The sequence below is a fragment of the Tetrao urogallus genome (genome assembly GCF_951394365.1).
Source record: "Tetrao urogallus genome assembly, chromosome: 2".
Taxonomy (NCBI): domain Eukaryota; kingdom Metazoa; phylum Chordata; class Aves; order Galliformes; family Phasianidae; genus Tetrao; species Tetrao urogallus.
The window spans coordinates 66,855,948-66,883,490 of record NC_136814.1 but is presented as its reverse complement, the minus strand read 5'-3'; the positions used below and the strand labels follow the sequence as shown (position 1 = coordinate 66,883,490).

At 38.0% G+C, this 27,543-nt stretch overlaps 1 protein-coding gene across 1 annotated transcript in view; it reads right to left on the bottom strand.

The window, feature by feature from the left end:
* Nucleotides 1-27,543, bottom strand: part of PDSS2 (decaprenyl diphosphate synthase subunit 2) — a gene marked incomplete at both ends in the record, with an annotated part of 112,108 nt that overhangs the window by 34,954 nt on the left and 49,611 nt on the right. Inside the window, one exon of the mRNA XM_079549890.1 lies at nucleotides 3,610-3,808. Coding sequence (XP_079406016.1) covers nucleotides 3,610-3,808 — 199 coding nt within the window. The remainder of the gene's footprint in view (nucleotides 1-3,609; nucleotides 3,809-27,543) is intronic.

Below are 27,543 nucleotides of genomic sequence, written 5' to 3'. Positions count from 1 at the left end.
CTACAATTATTATAAGAGGTTAAGGTTACTTAGGCAGAACTCAAAGACCAAACTAATACCTTTCATTACTAAAGAAGCACTGTCACACAACAAAATCTTGCTAGCAATTTCAACCCCTCATCCATGGCTAAACAAAGCAAGATCAGATATGTTAAGGTCACATCACCTTCAAAAGGCAACAAAGAACCAACCAATTTTTCTTTAAGCACACTGGAGATACCGTCATTTGTTAGGTAAGCATCATTTGCTTTTCTGTTTCTCCCACAACATACATGTTTACAATGACTTCTATAACACTTCATCAAAATTCTAAAATCAAAACACCATAAAACAAGAAAACCTCTCAAGCAACCCCCTCCCATCATCCCAAATAAACATTCCAGTCCAACAAATCAGCACGTTACCAGATGTTACTGTGTAATTTTTAACTAGCAAAAACCCCCATCCTCTTCCTTGTTGAGGGCTAATAATTTCTAAAACCACTGCCAATACATCATCTACTAAAAAATCCCACCCAGATGCTTTTTGTGCTCAATTCAGTTTTAAAATCCAATGTCCAATCTACTATAGGGTGCAATTATGGAATAAGGTTATATCCATATTATCTTCAATCAACAACACAACTTACCACGATAATCAGAAAGCCAAGAAAAGCCACTATCAAAAGTACAAGAAAAAAGGCAGTCAAAAAATTAACATGAAAGAACAGAAAATATGCAATCTGATCAATGTAAGACTTTACAGCTGAAGAAATCACCATTCATTTGAAACAGATTTTATTATTCAAATCAACTGAGAACTTTGCTGTAATTTACACAAATATAGTACGCAGTTGCCCTTTTGTAGCTTTTTTTTAAAAAATTTTTTTTCAATTAATGCCAACTTTGTAATCATAATTAATGTCTCAATTTCACAGAGTAGAAAATGAGAATGCTTTCTTCCAAATTATTGTGTGTGTTCAAACAACAAATTTTACATGACTTTACCACAGCACAAAAACAGTATTTGTATTATAGGAGGCTGTACTGTTTCTGGCATCATAATTGACATTTCAAGAAATCCTCAGCATTTGTAGCACACACAAAAACAAACAAAAACACCCAACCCCCACCCAAAAAAGCAACCCTCCATCTCAAAAATCTCCTTTTGCATAACATTAGCAAATGTATGAATGAGAAACTATGAGCATTTGATTTAAAAAAAAGAAAAAAGCCCACAAACCCTGAGCCCTGAATTAACATCAGTGCAGTTATATTCTACAGCACTAGCAAGAAGAGGAAAATTACTACAAATTAACAACAACAATTCCTATATTTAATGTTATTTAAAAATCAAAGTGTTACCTAAGGCAATTACCTTGCAGCCTTTTAATATCTACAGGGAAAAGCCTAAGGGAAAATAATTGACTTTGCTAATTTTACCCTTGGCAATTATAAAATAGCTCTGCATTTCATTACGACTACAGAATTTCACATCTAATTGTCAGCCCCGAGAGAAGCAAAGAGATAAATGCATCATACGCAAGCTTAGACAAGAGTTTAATGGCACAATAAAATTATCTTGGTAGCAGTGGTATCAGGTAATGTTCAAATCCCCTTTAAATTCTAGATGATACAACAATTATGCATGCCTAAATAGAGGTTATAGTCTACCACGGTCAGTGCCATGTACAATGCATGCTGCTCATTTCACCAGCCAATTTGATGAGCTATCAAACGAGTGCTAGCAAAAAGCAGCACTGAGATTTTTACTTTTTCCATCAAAGAAAACAAAACATTATGAAGGAAAAAAGTCACAGTTATTTCACACTGCTGAAAAACAGATGCCAGATTTGAAAATTCATCATTTACAAAAGAATAAATACAGTATGTTTAAATCATTGCACCTGTCAAGAAATTTCTATAGCTTGTACTTCAATTTTTCTAACTTTGCTAGTGGGGTTAGACATATGAAAAAGAATAATTTACTAAGTCAATCAGTTCCCATAATGGCATCCCACTTATCGCATCTAGAAGCTATGAAAGTATTTAGATGTCAGAAAAATGAAAAAAGTGCTAAAATGTTTTGGCAGGATTTTTCAGACATACAATATGATTACTTCTTAAAAGATAGTAAGGAAAAAAAGGGGGGGGAAATATTTCTTAGCACTTGTGTTTCATTTCACTGTAGGCTTGCTTCCTGGCAAGCCTTAAGGGAGTTGTTGCTGCAATACTTAATGATGTAATAAATGCAAAGTAGTAGGTGCTGCATTTTATAAAACGTTCCCACAGAAGAGGAAACAACAACAACAAAAAATTAAGTAGAGTTAAATGCTTTGCTTTGTCTTCAGATTCTTATTGTGTACGAAAAAAATTAATGGACACAAATCAACAATAATTATTAAAACTAATTACCACCCATTTTGTTATGGTGTAACTAAAACTCTTCACAAAACTTCTAAAAAATATTTACGATTGGTTCTCCCTGTAACAGCTTAACCCAATATTCAAGCAGATTGACACCTGATCTCCTGTCCTTCTTCTGAATATCAGCTCTACACTGTGAAATGACACCACATTTGTGAGACATTGTCATAACGATGATCAAAGCAGTATATACAGGAAATACTCAACTGTAACCATCATGAGGAACTTCAGAAGAAGTTAAAAACGATGCACTCATTAAGCTAAGAATTAAAACTGTGTTGATCATTGACATTCATACACATGATATGTTTATTTTCCATTAAGATATGGAAGACATGTTCACGTGAATTAAGGTTTCCCTGTCAAGAAGAACAGTTTTCAGTCCACAAAACTCCAGCCATACATGTAGCTAGGTGATACACACTAGACTGCAGAGGGATGCTCACGAATCTCTCTCCATCATGACAAATTTTAAGGAGAAGCTAGACAAATCAAGAATGATTTAGTGCAGCTGATTCTGTCTGGGGACAGGAAAACCAACCAGAAAGATGATTTCTTAAGTTTTCCATCAGATTCATTTTGTAAGATCACACATATACACAAATTGTTCATCATGAAAAACATTGCCTGTTAGGTTTGGTGGATTAGCTAAGTTGCAGATGCCTTTTGGAAGCCAGTACGTCCATGTTAATTGGGCAATCCAATACTCAAGGGTGACCAAATGCCTAACAAAATAATTTTATTACCTGAGAGCTGCGTAGACAAGAGATTAAGTGTCTTCCCTTATGAATTCTCTACGACAGTCAAACTTTTCACAAAGCTGAAGGTGAAACACCAAACCAAAAGTGCCTGCAGATGGCAGCCTGCTAGAGGGGCTCTACTTCAAGGTGTCACAAGGATGCCACAGCACACAGCTAAAATCCACCAAACTAACCAGTCATTCATCACTACCTATAGCTACGCTGCTTCAGAACATCCACTGAAGCTGTCAGCACAGCAATTCTACACGATAGTGGTAGACGTTCCCAGCAGTAGCATCCTGTTAATCCATCCACAGCTATAGTATAAGCATGCTGATTTTTAAAGGGTGTTCCACAGATAAACAACACACCATAACTAAGCTGATTTTCTAATGGACTTCTGTTTTAGAAGATTTACTAATAGTTGCTTTGGCAGTAAAAGAATTTTTATTTTTTATTTTTACCTTGGTATTCTGTAACTGAGCAAGACTTGTGCAAGCATTTGCGAGCAGAAAATCTCCACTCAGAACAGCCATTTTATTCCCAAATTGCATATCCTTCAGCGGGCCATCACAGGACTTGAGCTCACCAATGTTCACTATGCCTCGATGCACCAGAAAGGCAGTGTGGATCAGTTCTGTAATCTCTGCAAGACTTCTTTGACTGAAAGTAAAGAAAAAGTACAATTACTTTGAAGCTATGAATAAAATAAAGATTTCAGGGGGGAAAAAAAAGGCCATGCTAAGCTATACGCTAAGGTAATATTTATTTATTTTCAGATGCAACATTAAGCATAGAGAGAATCACATCACACCACCAAGAATTTCCAGATAGGCTGCTGGTACCATTGGTTCTGTTCAGGGGAACACTGCCCTTTGTTTGAATTCTCCAAAAGAACAAAGCTAAGTAATCAATATGGTTCTCACCACATTTTCTTTCTAGTTTTGTCTGCAGAAGCTTGAGGGACAACAGCGTGAAGAAATCAGAATAATAGAATCATAGAATCACTCAGGTTGGAAAAGACTGTAAAGAACATCAAGTCCAACCACAGCCAAACCAGACTACCCTAACTCTAAGAACCCTCTGCTAAATCATGTCCCTGAGCACCACATCCAAACAGTTTTTAAACACATCAGGCATGGTGACTCAACCACCTCCTTAGGGAGCCTATTCCAGTGCTTAAATTGCCAAACAGAAAGTGTCAATAGGAATGAACGAAGGACGAGCAAGCTAATGTGAACACTCTAAGAATGCTACAGTAAATGACTGCTCAATTTAGAGTTAAATTAATAACAGGATACTTTGCAGTTCCATAACATCGAGGGGGGTGGGAGACAGCCAGACATATGGTGCACTAGTGACATTTCACTGGTCAGAAGACACAGTGATTCTCGTCCAGCACAGGAACAGGTCAGATTTTATATGGGTAGCTTCACAAATTGTTTCTCATTCCAGCTCACAATATGCTACCCTCTGAACTCTGGAGCTTCATCCCTGTGAGAACCCCCGCATCAGGCACAATATTTTCACTTTCCTGAGATGAGACTTGCCCTCTATTTTCACTTTTTTTTTTTTTGGAAAAGGCATAAGAAGAGCCAGGTAACCAGTTCTCTTTCTTCTCCTCCTCCTGATTTGGTACTGTACCCTAGTGACTGCCCCCGGGGCCCCAGGATGAGTTCCTCCCTTGCTCCCACCCACAGCAAGTGATGAGCTGTCAGCAGGCAGAGATGAGGGGAGGGAACAGAGCAGCAGGCAGCAGCACTTTGCCCTGCTGGTTCTGCTCAGCTAGATATGCACAGGGCTGCTCTGATGGAATCGTCAGCGTGTTCATGTTTTTTCTCATTCAAGCAGTTCCCTCTGTGTCACAGAGACTTAATGCTATCAGCAAAAACATAATGTACATCCTTGATTATAAGGTCTTTAAGTTGAATTGCAACCTCGTACAATAGGACTGGTGAGGCAATGGCACAGGCTGCCCAGGGAGGTGGTGGAGTCACAACCCCCGGAGGTGTTCAAAATACGTGTAGATGTGGCGCTGAGTGACATGGTTGTTAGTGGGCACAGTGGTGATGGGCTGGAGGTTGGACTAGGTGATCTTAGTGGTCTTTTCAACTTTAATGATTCTGTGCTCCCTGTGCTTATTCCAATACTGACTAAGCCCCGATTTACTGAGTAAATAAACTGCCTCACATGTTCACATATCCATATACTGCACATACGCATATACAGGTTAGGTTCTGGTTCAGCACTTGCAAAGCACTGAGTAAATCAGTATTTTTCCTTTGGCTGGTGCAGATGTGTTGCACCCACCGAAACTGACCTGAATGCAACTAACCTCCTGCCCAAATGACTGCAGACACAATGATGCCCAGCAGCACCTGCTTTGGGCCCACAGGCTGTGGCAGCCAGCAGAACAAGAAGTCAGCAAAGCTATGTGGGCTGCTGTGGCACGGCAGGGTGGGCGAGTAGGAAAAGTGGAAGCTGTAGTCCCCAACGTGTTTTGTCACACAGAAAGCAAAGTTGTTTTAAAAGTCACCATTTCTGCTTCATGTGAAGATACTGTGAAAACAAAACAGCTGGCCATTCTCCCTTTGGACAGGAAAATTGGAGGTTGACAGTGTTTTTCAAAGAGGAAAAGCAGCCTCTACAGCCTTCATCCACGGAGCAGTACTGTAATGCTGCTGGCCTGTCTCTAACAAAGGGTTAACAGAATTGCCAGCTTGGAGGAAAGGACTAACAAGACATCCCAACGCTCCTGCTGTCACTGTCACAGCAGCCCTTGGAGGAAATGTCCCTATCAATTCGGTTTATCAGATGGACAGCTGATCAACATGAAACAGCTTTGCTCTGGGCAGACTGAGCTGAGCTACCTGGCATGAATAGCAATGAGGGCCCGCTGCCCGCAGCCAACCCTGCCACCTCAGGCTGCACAGATCCCAGGACATATGGGGATCCCTGGTGACGAGCAAAGCGCTGTCGCCAGCTCCAGTGATGGTTCATTTCCCCCAGCTGAAAGCAGACATTAATATCCTGAGGAGACTGGGCCCGCCTCTGCGACCTCCAGCCATTGAAGCAAAGCAGCAACTGTCCCATTTCTTCCTTTAATAAGCTTTTAATGAAGGAAATCAAAATCTCCTCTTTGACTTCAGCATTGCTCTTCATTCTAAGGTTACACAAATACATCAGTGTCACGCTTTCCAAATGCACAGGATCTAGATGTTTTCATTTCATTTTTTTATAATCCATTTGTTCTCGTAACGATACTCGTATTATTTGTGCTAACAAGAGAACCGTATTATGGAGATAATCTGCATCTAATCCTGATCTTACACACTGCTCTGCTACCCTCTCTCTTGAGCCAGCTAAAGATAGAAGAAACAAAGCCACTGCAAAAATCCCAGGCAATGCCTTTCCTAACGTCTTTCTGTGATAACACCCACAATACTGAGGCACTAAATGGACTCCACGGTGCTGCTATGGATACAAAGGAGGTCTTGATGTGACTTTGAAAAGTACAGCACCCAACAAACAGGCACACACAACGCAAAAAAACAAACTAAAACAAATCAACACCCAACACTGTTATGAACTTGCTACTGAATGCCCAAAGCAATACCATACACGGCTTTCTCAATCTGAGCTACAATTCAGCGATTCAATAGTTCTGTGTTTGAAAGCACATAATCCCCACATACAAAAAGCTAATGTTGGAAGAAATGCTGGACTTACGACAGAAACATCTGATAGAGTACCAAGGCAGAACAATAGGGCAACCAGATTACGAACTCCTGCTGCTTCCATTCTCATATAACAAAAAGGGAGCGCAGTAGCCACCAGAATCACTGACATCACAAGGTAGCACCCAGAAAACAATCGGCTTTTTATATTTTTTTTCCAATATGCAAAGTTTGTGTGCTGTTAAAATAGAAGCAGAAGTGTTTTTCCATCAAATGCCAACAAACTTCCATTTATCTTTCATGGCCTTTGCCACTAAAGCAAGGACACCCTGCAAACCACCACCAACTGCCCCAGAGACCCAAATTCTAGCCATCACTTTGCAAGAGATTGTATTATTTCAATCTCCACAAGTCACTCAATCTCCTCTTTCTCCCTTTCCAGAAAATGACCCACGTGTAATGATATCATTCCAGAAAGGATGGTACAGAGGCTTGACAGAACAAGGAGGACCTTAACAAGAAGTTTTGATGGGTCATAGTCAAACAGGTACAAGTTCCGCTGTTAGTTGCATTACCTACGTGGGGTTAGCTGTGAAAAACAGCCCTCTCCCTCCACCTCAGCTAAGAGAATCACAGGATGGGACTTCTGTACCCAACCAGCCCAACCCCTGCTCCAGCAGGGACACTCACAGCAGGGTGCCCAGGCCCACATCCTGGCAGCTTCTGAAGATCTCCATGGAGAGAGCCTCTGGGCAGCTTGTGAGCAGGATAAGACAGACTGGTTCATTAGCCTTTCAAGCCAATTACTGTCTACAGTTTTAGTGAATATCTATTTTCTCTCTTCCAGTCTTTAATAAGATCCTTGAGTTTGTTTATAGTTCTTTTCTTGCTCTACTCTTCATGAAAATCTTAATTCAGAGCCTTGTACTGCCTGAGGCATATAAAATGGGGCAGCATCAACATTGTCTCTTGTTTTTTTGCTCACTCCTTGTTTATGCAAGTTTAGAGCACCTGTCTAACTAATCTAAACGTGTGTAAAGCAGCACATCGTGGCTGGAAATATCCTGAAAAGTAGAAAGGAAGCACGGATATTTCTAAGAGTCAATAACACCACCTTCTCAGCAAGGTCTGGAACTACGCTGACTCTGGACTGTGAAACAGCAGCTTGCAGGAAAATACTAGGAAGATACAAAATTGAGTTACATAGAGCATTGTATCTCACATCAGAATAAGGAGAGCTATTTCTGTTCTTCTTTGCTCCCTTGCCCCAGTAAATTCAACACAGACCTTTGGCATTTAAGTATGTTTTGGTGAAATTTGATAAACTGCTGAACATACTTCAACAAATCCTTTAGATCTGCCCTTATAAACCGACCCAGGAGGTGCAACAGTGTGCTGCTGTGACACCATCAGCCCAGGGAAGGAAGACAGCTTCTATATGAAACCCACGCACAGGTAGGCACCAGACCCATGGAGAAAAATAAGGCAAACACTTTGTAAATATGCTCCTAAAAGAAAAAAAGGAAAAAAGGAAAAAAGGAAAAAAGGAAAAAAGGAAAAAAGGAAAAAAGGAAAAAAGAAAAAAAGAAAAAAAGAAAAAAAGAAAAAAAGAAAAAAAGAAAAAAAGAAAAAAAGAAAAAAAGAAAAAAAAGAAAAAAAAGAAAAAAAAAGAAAAAGAAAAAAAAGAAAAAAAGAAGAAAAGAAGAAAAAAAGAAGAAAAGAAGAAAAGAAGAAAAAAAGAAAAAAAGAAAAAAGAAAAAAAGAAAAAAAGAAGAAAAAAAGAAACTATGATGATATTACTGCAAAGAGAAGTATCTCATGAAAGTTTCACCACAAACGTTGAATACGACACAAAACTGTACAAAATGGCAAGGTTGACTGGTAAAATATTGCACCAAATTTCTGTGAAAATAAAAATAGGTTTTTAAAACAATTTCCCTTGCAACTTTTAAACACAATTTTTTTCAGTGCTGAATACCCTGTTTGTCGTCTGCGTTATCATAAAATACTTGCAGCTATGAAACTTTACTGGGCACGATCTCTTCAGAAGTTCTTACAAGCAACTTCAGTCCTTAATTTCAAGTCCTCCTCTAAAGAGAAAATAGCATTGTGTACAATATATAAAATAAAAACATTAAACAGCTCAATTGATCTGCTGTGAACAAAGAAGCACTTCAAGTTGAATACTCCGCAGTATTTGTGATGGAAACTCAAGCTCTCAGTAGCAGTTGTGAAGTATGAGTTAGCTTACCTTTCCTCATGTGCTAACTATCAGAAATATACTGCCCCTCTCAGAGGAAGATACGTTACACAAAGAGCCACTTAATAGCTTAAATTATGTTAATATTAAGTATAATATTCCACATAAATGGACCAAATAAATAAAGAATAATACTAGCTACTAAAACCCACATTCTGAATTTCTCAGCAATGAACACAACTGCTTTGAACGAAGACAATGCAGAATAGAGATTAAAAATTCTTCAAGAATTATCATCATAGAACCTTTTATTAAAAGGTAACTAACACTGTACACCCCAGATTTGAAGATTTTGTCTATGATTGTCAATGCAATAGCTTCCCTTCCGTACACAAAGGATTAACTTGAATGTACAATGCTGCATTCACGATTTTTTAAATAAATACACTAAAAAATATCAGCACCTATTCTAGTTGAGTGACAACTATAATAATCTATATATAAAAATAATATATAAAATAATACAATAATTATAACTAAGGAACTGAAAAACTGTAAAAGCATTTAAGAAAGAATTAAAATTATAATTCTAACACTGACAATGTATTTTAGTAGAACCTGATATCTGATGCAATATTTGTGACCAATGAACAGAAAGAATAAAACATTTATAAGGACAAAACATTGCACAAGTTAAATTTAAATTGATTCTGTTTGCTGTGGTCATAATGCTGTATCAACATAACACACTTATTCACACATTAAAAATGGGGAGGAGGGAATTTTACAGTTCTTTTTTCCCCATTACCCTGTCAAAGCCAACACCATACTTAATAAAATCATTATTGAATTATTTAACATTATTAACATTATTTAACATTGGTTAAATTAGCCAACATGTATGGCAGGTGCTGTGGTTTCATTAGCAGGAAAAGACTTTAGGATGAAACAGTAGACTTAAGCCAAATATTCTGGCATGGCCACAATTCATGCCTTTTTACATGCTGAAATTATCAATCCACTGTTATCCTTTAACAAGGTCAAAGACTAAGACCTCTGTGATTCCTTCTATATTGGTCTCTAGGCTATTGTCATCTTCCACCCGAGGGATAAATTAACTTTAAATACATTGGTTCTATGAAGTTTATTAAGTATGCTGATAATTACACTCCTGTTTATCAATTTATTTTCAGACTTGCTACCTACCTTGCCTTACTCTTCTTTTTCCCATCCTAGCATCACAAAACATTTTGATGTACAACTTCTATAATTGTCCATATATTTTCTCTTATCCTTGTAAAGAGCTTTTATTCTGTATTTTGCCCACCACTGAAATGCTGTTTCATTCTCCTCCCCCTCCAATTAACTTAGGAAGCTCTTCCCTCATTCTTTTGTAGAATTTGAAAATGTTTTCTGATGTTTAAGTTGATTTGATGTTGACTTGAATTCAGTACAACTGTTTCCCTGAGCATTGTGCATGGACAGCATCCCGTTCCCGTTCTTCATACGGGAATCACGTCCTATGATCCCCATTTTAAAATCAATGTGGCAAGACTGATGCTTCCAAAATGAATTATAGCTGTCAGATGCAGCATTGTTTTTTCTACAAGGCAATTATCAAGCCTTAAACTTCTAGTAAATAAAAGACAAGTTGAAATTCTAGTTGTTGCCTGCTGCAGATCATATCAAGAGCCATGCAGACCATATCTAGTGCAACGATCAAGTCATACCAAGAGCTAAAATGTTTACTTCCTTAAAGAGCTACTTCCCTCCTTTGGTAAATATATTACATGAGAATTTACTGACACTCAGTAATTTATATTGGCAATATAATGAATTCTCAATATCGTGTATTTCTAAAAGAAAATTTCCTATCTCAAGAAATGTTAGATTCAACTTGAATTCTCTGTTAAAGCTTTTAATTTGCTAAAAAGAGCTCCTATCAGAACAAATAATTTGGGCACAAGTGAATATGATCTAAACACATTTCTTATACAAATACAATATAATCATAGCCAAAGCAGTATACAAACACTTCTTGTAAATATGATATGTAATGTTCAGATGTATATAACATCGTAAGTAAGTGTTATTTTCAAAGATAAAACAAGCTGAAACCAATAGATAAATTAAACAGTAAAACACAAACAGCTTTTGGATACTGTTCAAGAATATTTTGCTATATAACCAAAAACCCACAATTCCCTAGTCAGGAAGACTAAGCTGATTAAAAGCAAAACAGAAAGCCAAAAAACTGTTGTCTACACAAAGCCAAACCAGCTATAATTCCCTTCCTCTCTGTCTGAAACAAACTGAAAAATGGATGGAACAAATGCAAATCAGAGAAACTAGGCAAGGAAGGAAACTGACAAAAGGAATAAGAAAATGTAAAGGCGGGCACAAAACTCAGCAAAGGCAATTTAAAAATGATATACTAAAACCCCCTCAAAGTCAAAATAATTTTGAGCATTGCATTGGTCCATTAGGTTGGGTTTGGCAGAAACATAACAGAAAGGCAGAGGATTTTAGGAAGTCGGTTGTATTTCTAAGTGTTACATTTACACAGCCAGGTACAAATATCTTCTAGATCAGTAGTGAATAATAATGCTCATAAACAGCAGTGGTTACGATTTTATAGTCAGTAGATCCAGAGAAATTGCTCTCTGGAGAGGAGACTAGGGAAAGCAATGACATAGTGGATAAATAGCAAGGAGAACAAATTGACCTCGATACAAAGTAAGCCAAGCTGGTTCAATATGTTTTTCTCAAGTCATAAACATATTAGGAAAAAGCAAATGAAACAAACAAACAAGCAAATACCCACAGTCAAAAGATCTTAGGTAGAATTACAGAAGGCAGACTATACACTTGCAGGACAAGGGACTGTTTTCAGAAGAAAATACTCCCAGTCTGTGTACACGTAAGAGTTGGAAGTGTGGGAAGGAAGCAGCAGAAGAGATCATCTTAAATAATCAGCCAGATCTAACAGGGTCACACAAGACACTACTGTAGTCAAAACAGGCTAATAGAATACACAATGAATTAAGGTAAAAATGCCAGCAGAAGCAGTGTTTCCCCCAACTCTTGGTTTCTGATACTAGTCAAATAATTACTGGGAAACTGCACTTCATTGAGGAGGAATTAGGGAAAGCCAAAAAAAGATTCTGGGGAAGTTACACTAACAATCTGAGTAATACAGAATACATATTCCAGTGAGAAACTCCACCATTTAACATAAAGAGAAAGCTGGTATTGAATCTGTAGACCAATCTGTTCACAGCTATTTAAAGAAAATGTACATACCTAGACTTTAGAAACAAATTTAAGAGAAGGAAATACATGGACTATCATAGGATTGTTAGAATCATAGAACGGCTTGGGTTGGAAGGGACCACAAGAATCATGAAGTACCCTGCTGCAGGCAGGGTTGCCAGCCACTAGATGAAGTACTAGATCAGGTTGCCAAGGCCCCATTCAGCCTGGCCTTGAACCCCGTGTTGTGGGGCATTCATAATCTCTCCAGGTAACCTATTCCAGTACCTCATCATCCTCAGTAAAAAACTTCCCCCTGAAATCTAATCTAAATCTTTCCTCCTTTAGTTTAAAACCATTGTCCTCTCACTATCTACCCAGATAAAAGGCTGTTTTCCCTCATATTTATAATTTCCCTTTAAATATTGGAAGGCTGTAATGAGGTCCTGAAGCCTTCTCTTCTACAGACTGAACAAGCCCAGCTCCTTCGACTTGTCTTCACAGGAGAGGTGCTCCAGCCCTCTGATCTGATCTGATCCTTGCCCTGTTGGCCACCCCTCTTCTGATGCAGCCCACCATACCATTGGCCTTCTAGGCTGCAAGCACATGCTGCTGGCTCTTGTTATGTTTTTCATCTATCAGGACTCCCAAGGCCTTCTCAACAGGACTACTCTTAAGGAATTCTTCTTCCAGTCTGCATACATATCCAGGATTACCCTGACGCAAGTGCAAAACTTAGCACTTTGCTTTGATGAACCTCATTAAGTTCGTATGGGGCCACTTTTGGAGTTTTTCAAAGTGATGTTTTCCTTTTTCCAGTCACAAGGGACTTCACCTGGCAGTCACTACTTTTCAAATATGATGCAGAGTGGCTCCTTTAGGACCCAGGGATGCATGTCATCCAGACCCATAGACTTGTACATACTCAGTTTTGTGAGGCACTTGCTCTGCCCCTGTGTTGGGGGGGGGAGGAGGGAGTTTGCTCCCCCAGTTTCCACTGAGATTATCAGGCAAAGATAAAACACAATCCAGTGGCTTGAAACTAAACCAATTAAGAAAAAAATAAGATGAAGGTACTTTCCAAAAGGAGTACAAGAGGTAAAGACAGACTCTCCAACACTGGCAAAACTGAAGATGATGCTTCATGAAATTCCACTGAAGTATAAGGATTGGAGCTGATTAAAGTTGGGAAAATCCTAAGACCTGTTTTGTACTGCAAGCTGATCTATCAAAATGATGTCTGTTATTCATGTACGTCTGAACCATAAAGCCAAGAGAGGAAAACTTCAGAAAACAAATAACAAATGAGATTTGGCACCACTTAGAAGTGGACCCTGAATTTAAAAATTTACTATTGGTGAGTAGCCTATTTTCTTTTAAGGATGCACAGATATTTTCAGGATTGGGATTTCTGAATGCATTTCAGCCACCTTGTTCAGCAGACTGCAAAAGCAGGACCACTTTGCTCATTAAAGTTACCTTGCAATCACAGTACAAGATCATCCAAAGCCACCAGGAGGCTGGGAACCTGTCCTGCTAACACAGCTTATTTCTATCTTACTGTTGCAGACAATAAATGTTTAAAAAAAAAAAAAGGAAAAAAAAAAACCAAACGTTCTACAAGAGGAAACAACCTTTGTCCAGAATTCATGTTCATCTTCACACATTCAGGCACTCACACTGGTAACACGATGTATTTGGCATTGTACTCCCACAAAAAAAAAACACCCAACAACAACGACAGCCAAATGAGATAAAGCAAAAGTGAGACCATCTACAAAATTATTTTATGTACATAAGGGTATATATTTTATCTAAGTATACATACTTTTTTTAAACACAATTTTTTATATAACCATTTGGGGGTTCTAGCCATGCAAGTCACATTTATTAAAGGCAGCACGTCAAATAAGAGTTGACAATTACAGGCTATATCAATACACATTATGCCAAATGGTAATGAGCCATACACAAAGGGCCAGCCATCCAAAATAATCACACCATTTTCCACAGAAATGTTGAAGAGGTTATGGTTTATTACACAGTGCTCATTAGATATACAGTGGCAGCATTAGCAATTTTTCCTTCATTTGTGTCTCATTTAAGACTCTGCCCCCGCAAGCCCATTCAAATCAGTACACAAGGTTAAAATCATTATGGTCAGAGGGAAAAAAACTGAACCGCATTTTGCATTTTATAGTAATGGTGGATCAAAAGTCCCTGCAATCTATTCTTCTCCGAACTATTATCTAACACAGCATTCTAAAAAGAGTAAAAGCCACTGTAAGCAGAGACTTGACATGAAGATAGACTTTTAACTGAGCAAGCTCCACATCACTTAATAACACTTAGTGAAAACGCCAGTTAAGTTGTGACACCATGCGACAAAAGACATAAAACTAAAAGGTGAAACTGAACTGGAAGTTTTGAACATTCCTATCTGCATTTCAATTTGTTGCTTTGACAGCACTGAAAATTCAAGTGTCCAGAAGGCCACTTTCAGAGTAGGTTAGAAGCACAGTTGTCTGAAATAGCAAGAGTGTCACCTTTGAGAAAAAAATTAGGTATGATTTAAAGCACCTTTCCACCCAGCTGCATGTGCTGATTCACAGCTAAAATTGTCTGCTGGAGACATTTTCCTGCCTGTCCAGTCTATAGAAGTACATGAGTGAAAAGATGTATTGAGGTCAATGTGAATATTTCCCTGCACTAAAAACGATGAGTCTTATCAATTAAAAACATGCAGATGTTTCCAAGCCTCCAAGTGAAAGTGAGTATTCAGAAATCAAAAAAAAAAAAACCCAAAACTGTGGAAGATGGAGGAATTGAGCACTGCAAGCATCAGCTGACAACAGGAATGAAGAGAATGGACATTTTGGTCCATGCTCCTGAAGAATATCTTATTTAACAAGGTCTTACAAATAAATAAATAAAATAAAAAAATCCATCTAAAACTGGTTTTAAACTGTCTTCCTGTTCTTATCTACATCTGCCTTACAACCTGTGCCTGCTGCCAGCCAGCTCCTATGCCAGCACACAGATTACCTCTTCAGACAGCCAGAGCACCCAGGCACGAAAGCCAGACTTGTCTTCTGATATCCTTTGGACGAAGGGGATTGATGTTCTATTTTCTATGCCAACCCTCAGCCTTTCCAGAGAGGACTTTTCCTCTCCTGCCAATTAATCCACTTCTTCATTGCCAAAGGGACGTTAACTTCTGCAGAGATCATTCTAGACCACATAGTAAAGCCAACAACCAAATTTCAGCACTGGACAAAAAACGTTTCCATTGACTCTGCAGAGGAAATTTGTCAGTCAGAAGTCATAGCTTATGTATGCCATGCACATGCATTGGATATACCTGCAGGTTCACCACTGGCCTCGGTGAATTTTATTTATTTGCAGTTTTTACTCCTATGACAGAAACATGCCTCTAATATGAAATGGGCATTTTATGAAAAGCACCAAACAAGGGATAGAGGCTGATGTTTCTGAAGCTGAAGACCTCTGCTCAACAATCAATGCTGTTGCTAATCTTGAAGAAAAAGAAGTACTGTTGTTCCCTTAAAACATCTGTACAAAACTTGGAAAAAATATGAAGATAAAAATGTTTAAACTTGATCAAATGCAAGAAGATCAAGCAAAAAGGAGTATTTTAAAGGTGAGCTAGTGTAAGGAGCTTACTGAACAGAGTGAGTTGCAGGTTTTATAACCAGGAGTCCAAAAAAAAGGGGAAGATACGAGGAGAACAAAAGCTTCAGCAACAGTTGTGGTAGCATGACGTTGGGGAAAATTAGATACATGATGCAAGGAGAGAAAGTAAGACACAACTGAGAAAAGTATTGTGAAGAAAACACTCAAAAGATGAGGCATAAATTAAATAATTTGTGAATTGTATGACTGTGTTTCCACTAAAACAGAAGTTGAATGAAACATGGCAATGAAGAAAATCAGGAATTTTGTTATGGAAATTCTCTTACAACAGCAGCATGGTCAGTCAGACTGCCTATGAAATGACTAAGCATCATCCAGTCCGTCCATCCATCCAAGATTAACTCAGATGTACTCTATAGACCCTCCACAACAAGCAGTCTTCAGTTGCATCCCATACAACATCTATTCCATAACAAATTTCACATCACAGATTAAAAAAATACTATTCTTTTTAGCCAAAACATTTAAATACACAATAATTAACGGGAAATAAGGTTGACATTTACAGATAAATGGAAGAAATAGGTTACTAACAATACGAGCCAGCAGTGTGCCTTGGCAGCTAAGGCATCAAACCACATTTTGGGGTACATAGCCAGCCAGTCAGAGAAAGTGATTCTCCCACCGTCTTTAGCGGTGGTGCAGGCTCATACTGAATGTTGTATGCTGTTCTGGATTCCAAAACATTAAAAGGACGTTAAGGTCCTTAAATGTGTCTAGTGGAGGGCAACAAAGCTGATAAAGGGACTGGAAGGCATATGCTGTGAGGAGAGGCTGCAGATGCTTGGAAAAAGTGGGAACAGCAGAAAGCTGTATGAGAGGAGGTTCAGATTGGGCATTAGGAAAATTTACTTACTATAAGGATGATCAGACACTGAAATAGGCTTCCTAGAGAGGTGTTTGACACCCTGTGCCTGTCAGTGCTCAGGAGACATTTGGACAATGCCCTCAATAACATACTGTAACTTTTGGTCAGCCCTGAAGCACTCAGGAAGGTCCCTTCCAACAGAACTATTCCAATTCTAATTTTATGACCATATTTTCTCTTACTATATATTAGCGACTTCTCAATCCCCCAAGACTTTGAAGCATGAATAAAATTTTATTTGCAATGAGTAAAGGAACAGTTTGAAACAACATAACAGAAATTCCCACTACCATGTACTGACAACTATGCAGATACCACCAGCAAATGCCATCATGACTTATCACTCTAAGTGTCTCTCTGAAATATCGCTGAAGAGTTTGTCTATAATTGCATTCAATGTAGCTAGAAGTTAAGGTGCAGTAACCTTGACATTAAAGCTCTGCTACTAATGACACTTGAAATACATCGAACCTTTTTATGCACGAGAAAAGAAGGTAACCTTTTTTTATGCAGTGAAGAAAACCTGATAAATGAGCAGTCCTGCTAAGAGAATGGATGGTTCACATGTCTAAATGCATAAGAAGAAGGCACTGGGGAAAAGAAACAAAATCCTCTGAATTACCAGAATGTAGTTTACAAGGTAGTTACAATTTTTTTATCGTGCTTATATAAAATCATAACATATATTCTGAAATGTCGACAAATATCCAACTCACAGAGGAAAAAAGAACACAAAAATTTACACAGCACGATCACAGATACCTCATGTGAACAAGGAAAGCTGTCCTATTCTGAGCATCTGTAACTGCATTTTTATTACTTGGGAGTTAAACCTGTGGTTTTTGCACACCTGCTCTCCTCTTCATTCCTGAACTTTCCAACTTTATTGGAGAGGGACACTAACACCATACATTTTAATTGTTTACTACAGGAACGCTTTCACTTTCCACAGAGCAGTATTCAGCAGATGAGTATTGCCTGCAATGAACAAAGAGTGAGACAGATAGCCAAAGGAAGACAGGAGACTTTCTCAGAGACCTTGCCTCTTGGAGCAGGTGTGTTGATAGAAGCACAGCAGGGAAATGATAATAAACCTTTGAGAGTAAGGCAATGACTGCTGCTTCTGGGACCACATCAGTACAGCACAAGCATTTGGCACTACTGATATCTGCAAATTTTTAGTAGGAGGAGGAGGAGGAGTATATATTTTATGCAAACGAAGTATAAGACAAGACTATGAAAATGTGTCTTTTGATGAGCAAAATTACTTCCCATTATCCCACTGGCACAATTTCCAACTATTTTTACCTCATTTACATCAGTTCATAACAAATCTGAAAACCTCATTCTTCCATTCTTTGGTCTTTCCATCCCCAAACAATTCAATGTATACATTTTAATAAGTGGTATTCAAAAATTATCAATTAATTCCAAGAACATTAACCCCAAGGAAGTACTGCTGGAGAGAGAGCTATATGTTAATGAAACATCTCCAAGAGCAAATCTTCTGCAAAATTCCTCTCTGAGTCCACAAAACAGGGCCTACTATTGCTTGCAGCTACTACTACAATCCTGATAACATTCAGGTAGTTGACTGAAACAGCACATGAAATTACACAAACTTTTTATGTTGGTTTTGGTGCATAGTTTCAGAAGCCAGAATGAAATTTCAGCCACAAGTCTGAAGTAAGCTTTCCACAGAACACTGTTTTGATGAAACACAGTAATTATGTACAATATTGTACAATATCTGAAACTCAAGTTTTCCTCCTTTTCTGGAAATACTAGACGCATAATTTCCTTGGCTACTTCTTCTCTTTCCACAAAAATTTACCGAAGTTTGGTCAGTCTTCAGAAAAATTAAAAACTCCAACTGCCAATACTATAATACACTTCCAGGTTTTGGCAGTCAAGCTCTCCCAGAATCTCATTGCACTGAATATGCTCCATAATCATACCATCAGTGCCAATCAGAACTTTTCAACTGCTGCACGACTTAGGAAAAAAACACCATTTGCCTTTCTGATTTCTTTTTTGACTGCCTTACCACCTTCTCATGCAACATTATTAAAATGCAGTCATGAAATCTCTATCCTCATTTTTCTAACTCCCTATTTCTCTTGTAAAATCACTAATCATTGTGCTATCACATTTCTAGCAACTTAAACTCAGAATGCAACTACTATCTTCAAATTCTGGCTTGCTAGTCTTGCAATCCACACAATCCTAAAATCTTGTATTACGTAATATTTTAACTTTCCTCTTATTCTAATAATGAAGGTACAACATAACAAGGACTCATATTTTCTATTTTGATCTACTGAAGAATCATCTTAAGTTTCTGCAAAGATAGTTCATTTTTTATTAATGAATCTTTTCCATCACATTAATCTTTGCAATCATTTCTCAGTATTTTCTCTTATTGAATATATCTTACATCAAATACAAACCACCTCGCTTGTGAAGATGAATATCTACCAAATGATGATCTCAAGATGCAATGAAATAAAGCACAGAAGTAAATATGACCAATGTCTACTTAAGAGGGAGTCAGTCAAACAAGCTGTTTCTGCCTATCCATCACCCACTGAAGAAAAAAATAAGTCTCTGAATTAAGGACCTCCTTATTTCACAGTCTCTTCAAGAATTTAACTTAAAATCCTTTCTTCCCATCTTCAAAAAGAAAAAACAAAACAAAAAACAAACAAAACACGAAACAAACATAACCAAACACAAAATCCACCCACATTTAGACACTCTGCACTTGCCTCTCTTCTTGTTTTTTTTCTGGTGACATGGCCAGATTGAGAAAATCTTTTAAGGCCTTGAACAACCTGAGCTACAGTACTGCAATAACTGGTAACTTCTCTCCTTTTCCTTGAGTTTTCTTCATGTTCCTGCTCTCTGTATGTACTCAATGATCTGCTTTTATATTGGAATGCAATACAAGCAACCACACTTTGTCTAGCAGAAATGTCCTGTTTATACTGGCCTTAGCAGTTATTCAATAAAGAAACTTACAGTGCAAAGAAACTTTGTATTTTGGAGAAATTGTTAATTTCTAGTCAAAAGATAGAACATTCAGATGTATCTTCCCCTACAAAACAAAATTGACGTCCACCACAATATGCTTTGATTTAGAAGCTTCTCAGAGCTGTCAAACTCCACATGAAAATCTACCACAAGTTTAAAACCAGATAACATTAAAGGATCAGAAAGATTCATTTACTTCATATATAACATGAATCCAGGCTCTAAAACAACTCATTATTTCAAGTAGAAGGAAACGAAGTAGAAAAGGCTACCTTTTCTGAGACAGCATCATTCATTAATAATCAGGCTCACTCGTACTTAAACTCTGTCCCAAGACAACAGGTTACCACAAGAGAAACAGCATATTCCTCATACATAGCCAAATACAGCAAAGACCCATGCATACTTTACATTAAACTTGTGGGATATGAGCATCTTCCCTCAATTCCACACCATCAGTTGGAATGCTTTGCAATATCTTCAGTTACATTATATCAGTGTGTTGATTGAGACATATAAGAAAACAAATTAATTGGTACAGCAACTTTTGTAATATTTAACTTTCCAATTTTCTGAGTACTGTGGAAGTTAGTTTTGAAACTTTGCAATTGCACTGTAAAATTAGAAAAGGGAGAAGTTAATGGCTTGGGCATGAGAAAAGGAGAGCTGTTATTTTAGCATATGGGAAAGCATAAGAGACATTCTGGGACTGCAGGACAAATTAATTATAAACATAAGTTACTCCAAAACTTTGCTGTGATACAACTGGTCACACTGGCATCACACTAGTAGTTGTGAGTGACAAGCAGCTGCCATCTTAGGGCAGCTTTGCAGTGCTGTCATCACAGCATGGAGTCGCACTCACATGACAGAAGTTTCTCTTCACATAACTTATTTATTAAGAAAGCATGAAAGTTCTTGAACAGAATTGTGAAGTGGACATGGGGATGCCATTTCCCCAGGAAGGCTGTGCTAGGTCTTCCTATCAACAGGTCACCTATGCTTTTTTTAAGATCTCCCACTACAATGAAGCAGAACTTGTTCCCATAGGCACCACTGACTCACTGCAGTTTGTTTTTCGTCAGTGCAGTTTGGCACACTGCAGATTCTTGCAGTCCAGTACTCACTTCACGAGCAGTAGGAGGAGGAAGACCCAGAAACAGAGTGGACTGGAAAGACAGACAGCAGGCAGCACTGTATTTTCTCCAATGTAACCCCTCTCTACTGTGAATATGAAAATCATTTGTAGTGTTCATATTGAGTTTACCTTGCTCTGTTATCTGGTGCTAAATAGATTTATTTTGAACAAATTTCAAGTCCATATTCCTCCATAGTCTTGGATTAGCTTTACTGCAGAGTATTCTGATTTATTCTATGGTGTGCAGAGAGGACCTTCTCTTATTCAACACAAAATTGCTGTATTTGCACATGCTATGTATGCTGAAAACAATAAAAAGTTAATGAAAAAAAGTATTGCTTGTAATGAATTAGTAATATTGTTAAATTTGTATTTGGAGTTGATTCTTATTGTTGTGTGTAGAAGATGATCAATAGGAATATGTAATCAAGTTGTATGTGCTTTTCATCTCCTGAGATTCATCTTGTAAATGAGATGAAGAATCTCACAGGGTTCATCCTGTAGAGCAAAAACTAAACAGAATAATTTAAAACAATCACTTAGATTTCTTCTAACTAAAAGCTAAGAGGTTTTCCAAGGTTTGGGAAACAAAACTGTACATTTCTTAAAGATTATAAAAGACATCACTACTTATATTTTGAGATGCTTTTCTCCTTTATCTTTCAAAGAAGTAATTTTGTCAAGAGCCTTGCATTCCTTAAATACTTAGATACTGAATATTTTAGGACCATGCATTTTCCCTACCAGCTAATTAGCTAAGCTTCAAAAACATGGTAGTCAGGATACTGCACCTTCACTGGAAGCCAGCTTTGCAGAAGATAGGAATAAGATGAGTAACACCCAAAGGAAATATTTTTTATGATAAAGAGTCCTAATGTGTCCCAGTAAAGGTGAGGATTGATTGTTAAGGCCTATTGTTACTATAATTAGAAGTCAAACACCAATTAGTAGTTCCATTAATAAGATTAATCTCTGCAATATCTGCAGCTGAGACCCAGGGCTTGAAAGCAATAAGGCGGTATGAATTTAAAGTGCAACAGCCATTCTGCAATAAAACTTTCAGTCTGCCTACTTAGACTAGACAAAAGAAAAAAAAGCTCTACCTTCTTAGAGTTTTGCATTGCTACACACACTTTTGATCTTGCAACATCTTTCTCATTACTTGCTTTTTATTTTCTTTAAATGTGTTATGAGTGATTTACACCATTCATGAGGACAGGAGCAATGCAGTATAAGGTCTTCCAAACTCCAGTTCTTGGCCACTCCGAACACATTGCATCAGGTCAGGGTAAATCTCGTTTTGTTTTCCACTACTGACAGACAAGAAGCAATGAAAAAAACCAAAACCTTCTTACAATTCTGTATGTACTCTCCAGGTGAAAGAAGTTCAAAATACAACTAACCATCATTCACTTACTTCCAAATACAGAAGTAAGAAACAGTGAAAGGCAATCTTTCATTTTAATATACAATATAGTTCAGAAAAACTGAGAGAAGCAAAAAGTCTGAAGGAGAGGTGAAAAGTCATGCTCTTATACTCTACATTTTTGTAGGTACTGAAGTATCATTTCAATGGTGATTCTTTGATTTTATTTCATCCAAGTTTTGTCTTTTGCAATAAATGTCTAACAGAATTTGTTCACACATAAATCTCCCCTGTTTTGACTATGAAGATAAAAGCTCATCTGGGCAAGGTAGAAAGAAGACTTTTTCAAAATCTAGAGACAAACAGATCAAGGAAACCTCTAAGTGATACTTATATTGTAACAATACAACTGATCTCATCTTCACCAAAATTTACTAGTGCTTGCCATTGCTTATTAATGGAGAGCTTTTGTAACAGACTTGTATTTTCCTCCTTTTAAAGTGAGTCCATCTGATTTCTTAGTATAGGACTATTGATAAAGTCATTATAGATTTACGTATAGGCATCTATATCTCAGATGGAACACATTTAAATAATAGTTTAAAAATAAATTAAAAAAAAAAACCAAACAACAACGTGACTTTTAAACTCATCTAGAGTTGCTAGCAAAAGTCTATTCATGAGAGGTACAAATCTTCCTTCAGCCAGTCCAGAAGGCTAATTGTTACATTTTCCTAAACCAGAAGTAGCCCTTTGCTACTGTAGTCAACTACTTCATTTGAGAGATGCGACAGCCCTCTGAGTCACAACTCTGAGTTTGGTTGCACTCAGGACAGGACAGAGGCTATTTGATTAAAGCCCCCAGGAAATGCAGAGCCCAAGGTGCATACTCAAGCATAACAGATATTCTGTTGATCACTCCAACTGGAACACATTTTATTTTCCTCAGTCTTCAGAGAAGATGTGCTCACACCTCAAATGCTATGATGCTAATTACCCAAAGAAGAGTATTGCCATTTTGGTTTTCCCTCAACCACAAAATCCCAATTCAACAGCAGTCCAGGACAGAGGTCAACAAACCAATGTCCATCTGTATAAATCTGTGCAGAACATAGCTCTCAGAAATAAACAGTCGTAAGCCTACAACCACTACATCTTGGACTATGCTAGTTCTCATTTACCTGTGTAGTCTGAAAGAGTCCAGGTAACACCATCATTCACATAGCATCAATTCCCTGGAGGCAACCTGATTGCTTCTCATGCACACGGCTGTTAAAGACTGCTCCAACAAGCACAGCATCACTTCTTATGTCTGTCATGGCATTGGTTTTAGAGAAATAACAGACAAAGCTGCAGATGGTGAACTGACAAGAGATTCCTTATATCTCCACTAAGACTCAGGGATACCTATCAGAAGTCACTAAGACTGATGATAAGTTTACACTTGTGTTCTCATAATCAGCCTGGGATTGGCCCATGCCACTAACGTGGAAAACGTGGGTATGGAAAGTGTTTCTGTTTTCATATCTAGCAAAGAAAAGCCAGGAGTAAACTTCATAGAACTGCAAAGGGACAAAGCAGTAGAAGCCCTAACTTAACGAAACTGAAGAAACTTTGAGAGAAAGAACAACCAGTGGACGAATATTCTGGTCAAGACTTGGTAATTCCTAGAGACCTTTAGGTTGCAAATCAGTTTTCCGTTAGAGATGGTGAGGACAAGATGACTTCAGGTATTTGTGATGACAAAGAACATGTAAAATCAGATAGTGTGATGTGTTTGCATGTGCTGTGTCCAAAAACAGAAAAAGATAAAAGAAAAATGGTATCTGGGGAACTTAGTAAGAATCTGTACAGGAACCTGGTGAGTGAAGGACTCAACACCATAACAAGAACTAGTATCTGCTGTTAACTGCCACTTTATAGGTTTTTGTTGGAAGCAGCAACAGTACTGGTTCCAAAAATCATTGCTGAAACACTCAGGAAAAGCAGTACATGTTCACGCTGACTGTCACTAAAGTTTCACTGCCACTATTTCAAGCAGCAGAAAGGATTCAGAGAAAAGTTTAGGCAGTAAAAGCATGTAAGAAAGCATGTTCGCCTTGCAAGAAATGAATTCCTGGAGCTTTTAAAGGCCAGATGCATAATTCTGAGGGATAACAGGCAGGGCAGAGCCTAACAGTGAAAGTACTAATCCAGAAACCTGTAATGATTCACTTACCAGTTCTTTGGTAAAAAAGAACTTTCTGTGATCCATTCTACAAGCACACTTGCTGAGTTTGACAAGAATCTCTTTACTTTCTCAGTGTCCATAGAATCTGACCTTGTGAACACATAGGTAGACTTGGCTGAAAACATACCAAAAACCCATCAACTAGAAAAAACCTCTGACAAGTGTCCAAAGGAATCTGCAGAGCTGAGGCAATGGGTACCAGTGCTAGAAGGTACTCCTGAAACTGGCACTAAAAGAAGAAGAAAAAAAGAAAGAGTGAAAACATGAAAGAGAAGAAAATAGCTTGCTATAGTAGAGCCAAGGATATTGGTGCCTGAAGAAATGGCATAAGTTTGCTCTTTGGCATCACTTACACTTTCAGCTGCAATATAGAGGCTGCATGAGGAATTTGTGACACAGTATAAAGCCAAGAAGATTCCTCAGTTCCAGCCAATGGTGTCTGCCAGTGCCAGACATCAACAGCAGAAGATACCCCTCTGGGTACACAGTGACAGAGCCCAAGCCCATCTTGGTATCTTCAGTTGTAATTTAGTTGTTGAATTCTAGCTTCAGCTATGAAGCAGAAAGCTATAGGTGTTCAGAAGCCATATGATCCTGGAACATCTATTAAAAACCTTCAGCAGCAAAGACCAGCAAGCTGCATACATGACTGTCCAAGCAAGATTTGCTCTGAAAGAAGGCAACAGAGAGCAGTGTCTGTCTCTAACATAATCACAAGTTTGGAAATGGGTCTCAAATTCTTATGCAGCTCTTGGCTGCAGCATCACATCTAAGGTGTTCTCCGATACTATTATATCATTATAATTAGCTAGATTCCACCTAAATGTAAATGTATGTTCTGTGTTCTCTTCAGCAGAGAAAGAACACGAACAAGGTTCAGTTGAATAAAGGATGACGCTTTGCTTAAGTATGGGCAATGACATCAATCCTTACATGACACTGCTTGCATAACTTGTTGAGTGCTGCTCTTCATCATAGCATTTACCATGCTTCTGTAGCCATGGAAATATTTACCTAATGGTAAGAGACCAGCAGGAAGCTTTAATTTTAGGAAATCTGTCCAGCAGGTGAAATAGGGCTGTTTATCATGTTGCCATTCCTTTTCTGCATCCTCTTTTGGGAGCCCTGGTGCTGAGCTGGAGGTAATGTCAGGTTCCTTTCCCCGCCAATGGCAATGAAATTAGGTTGCTGGCAGCCTGACAGGGAGGTGGCAGTACAGAGAAAAGCACGCCAAGCAGACACTTGTAACACTTTCCTGTTTATCTTCTGCATGACTCATAAGGTAACCATCAGTTACTATGATATCCCTGTGCACAATGGCTTGTAATTCCCCCCTAGCTGAATGTGGACAGTTCACATCTGCAAATTACAAAGTGCCAAGCTGGAAGCAGTGCCGGCCACAGGCAGCATCATATCACTATACCAACTCTGCTCCTTTAAATACCTACATTGTAGTCCTCATTACTCTGGAAAAAAGATGGCTCTCTAGTAGCAGGCACCAGTTTTGTTCCATTGTATACCAGTAAAAACAGATGCAAGTTAAGTAGTTAGCTAATCTATTTTTATGCATTTGGGTCACTGACACATCTAGAGATTGGGAGAACAGGATAAAGAAAAAGCTGGCAGTTCCAAATTTAGTGTCCTTAAATTTTAATTATGGATACTGCATTCTTCGTTTACACTGTGATTCAAGATATCAAATAGGGAAAAAAGGTTATGCAGAACATGTCTCATCACAAAATGAAAGGTCTTTTTTTTTGTGATACAACAGATGTGATACAACCAGATACAACAGACTGATGTAACCTAGCTACCCACTGTGGGACAGAAGATTTCAAGAGAGCACAAGAGCTGACTCCAACATATACAGTAGGAAAAAAAATACATTGGACTGCTGCAATCACTGACAAGTACTTGAACTTAACTCATGCTCAGATTTCAGAAATGCAAGTAACTCCTACCAAGTACCCTAAAATCAAGCAAGCTATATCCCAGCTAATAGTCCACAATGCATTGTTCACAACATGTGAGTACCAGACAACGAAGATGCTGGTTACAGTGCCAGAAATAGTATTTCCAGCAAAATATTATATGTAAAGTTGAAGTAATTATATGGCATGGTAACAGAAAGAGCTGCTTAATTTACAGCTGAGATGAAACTCTGTAGGAATCAATTTCAAAAAAATACTTTCAAAGCTGGAGCAGTATATAAGCATTAAAGGATCAAGCACATTTCTTCACTGCATATCACTGAGGAATATACTTTGCCTTTGCTATACAATTCTAATACACACACCATATATAACTACACTGTAACCAAGACAGCAGACAAAGATGTACTAAGGGAAAATGTCCTTTGGTACTTATTCAAGAGAAAGCAGTTTATAAAACATTATTTGTAATACATAAAACAATCGCGAAAGCCCTTTAAATTCATGATTTTACAAGCTGCCACTTCTCTTTGCTCTTTGTACAGAACTCCTCTTTCTCTTTGTACAGAAATCAAAATGAGAAAAAAGACAGGCATTGAAGAGTGCATTTGGAAAAGTACACAGCCACAAAATCATTAAGAAGAGGGAGAAAAACAAAAAAAGAGTTCCAAGTCAAAGATAAAGCTCCAAGTGACTTCAGTGGAAGGCAATACCTGGCTCACTATGACACAGAATGAAATAAAGCACTGCCATTCTGCTAGTCTGCATCAGTTTGCTTGTATCTGCTTCATAATACAGATTTCAATTGCCACTGAAAATTCACTTAAATTAATGATTCCATAGTTATCACTCTCACAGAAAGTAATGAACCTTAAGTGAACCAGTGCGGACGTATTCAAAGCTGTTTCATTTCTGGAATACCTTGGTAACTCTAATCTAGGTATTATAATGGCTATTGACTTGCTCAAACTTAGATTATTAGGCTAGAT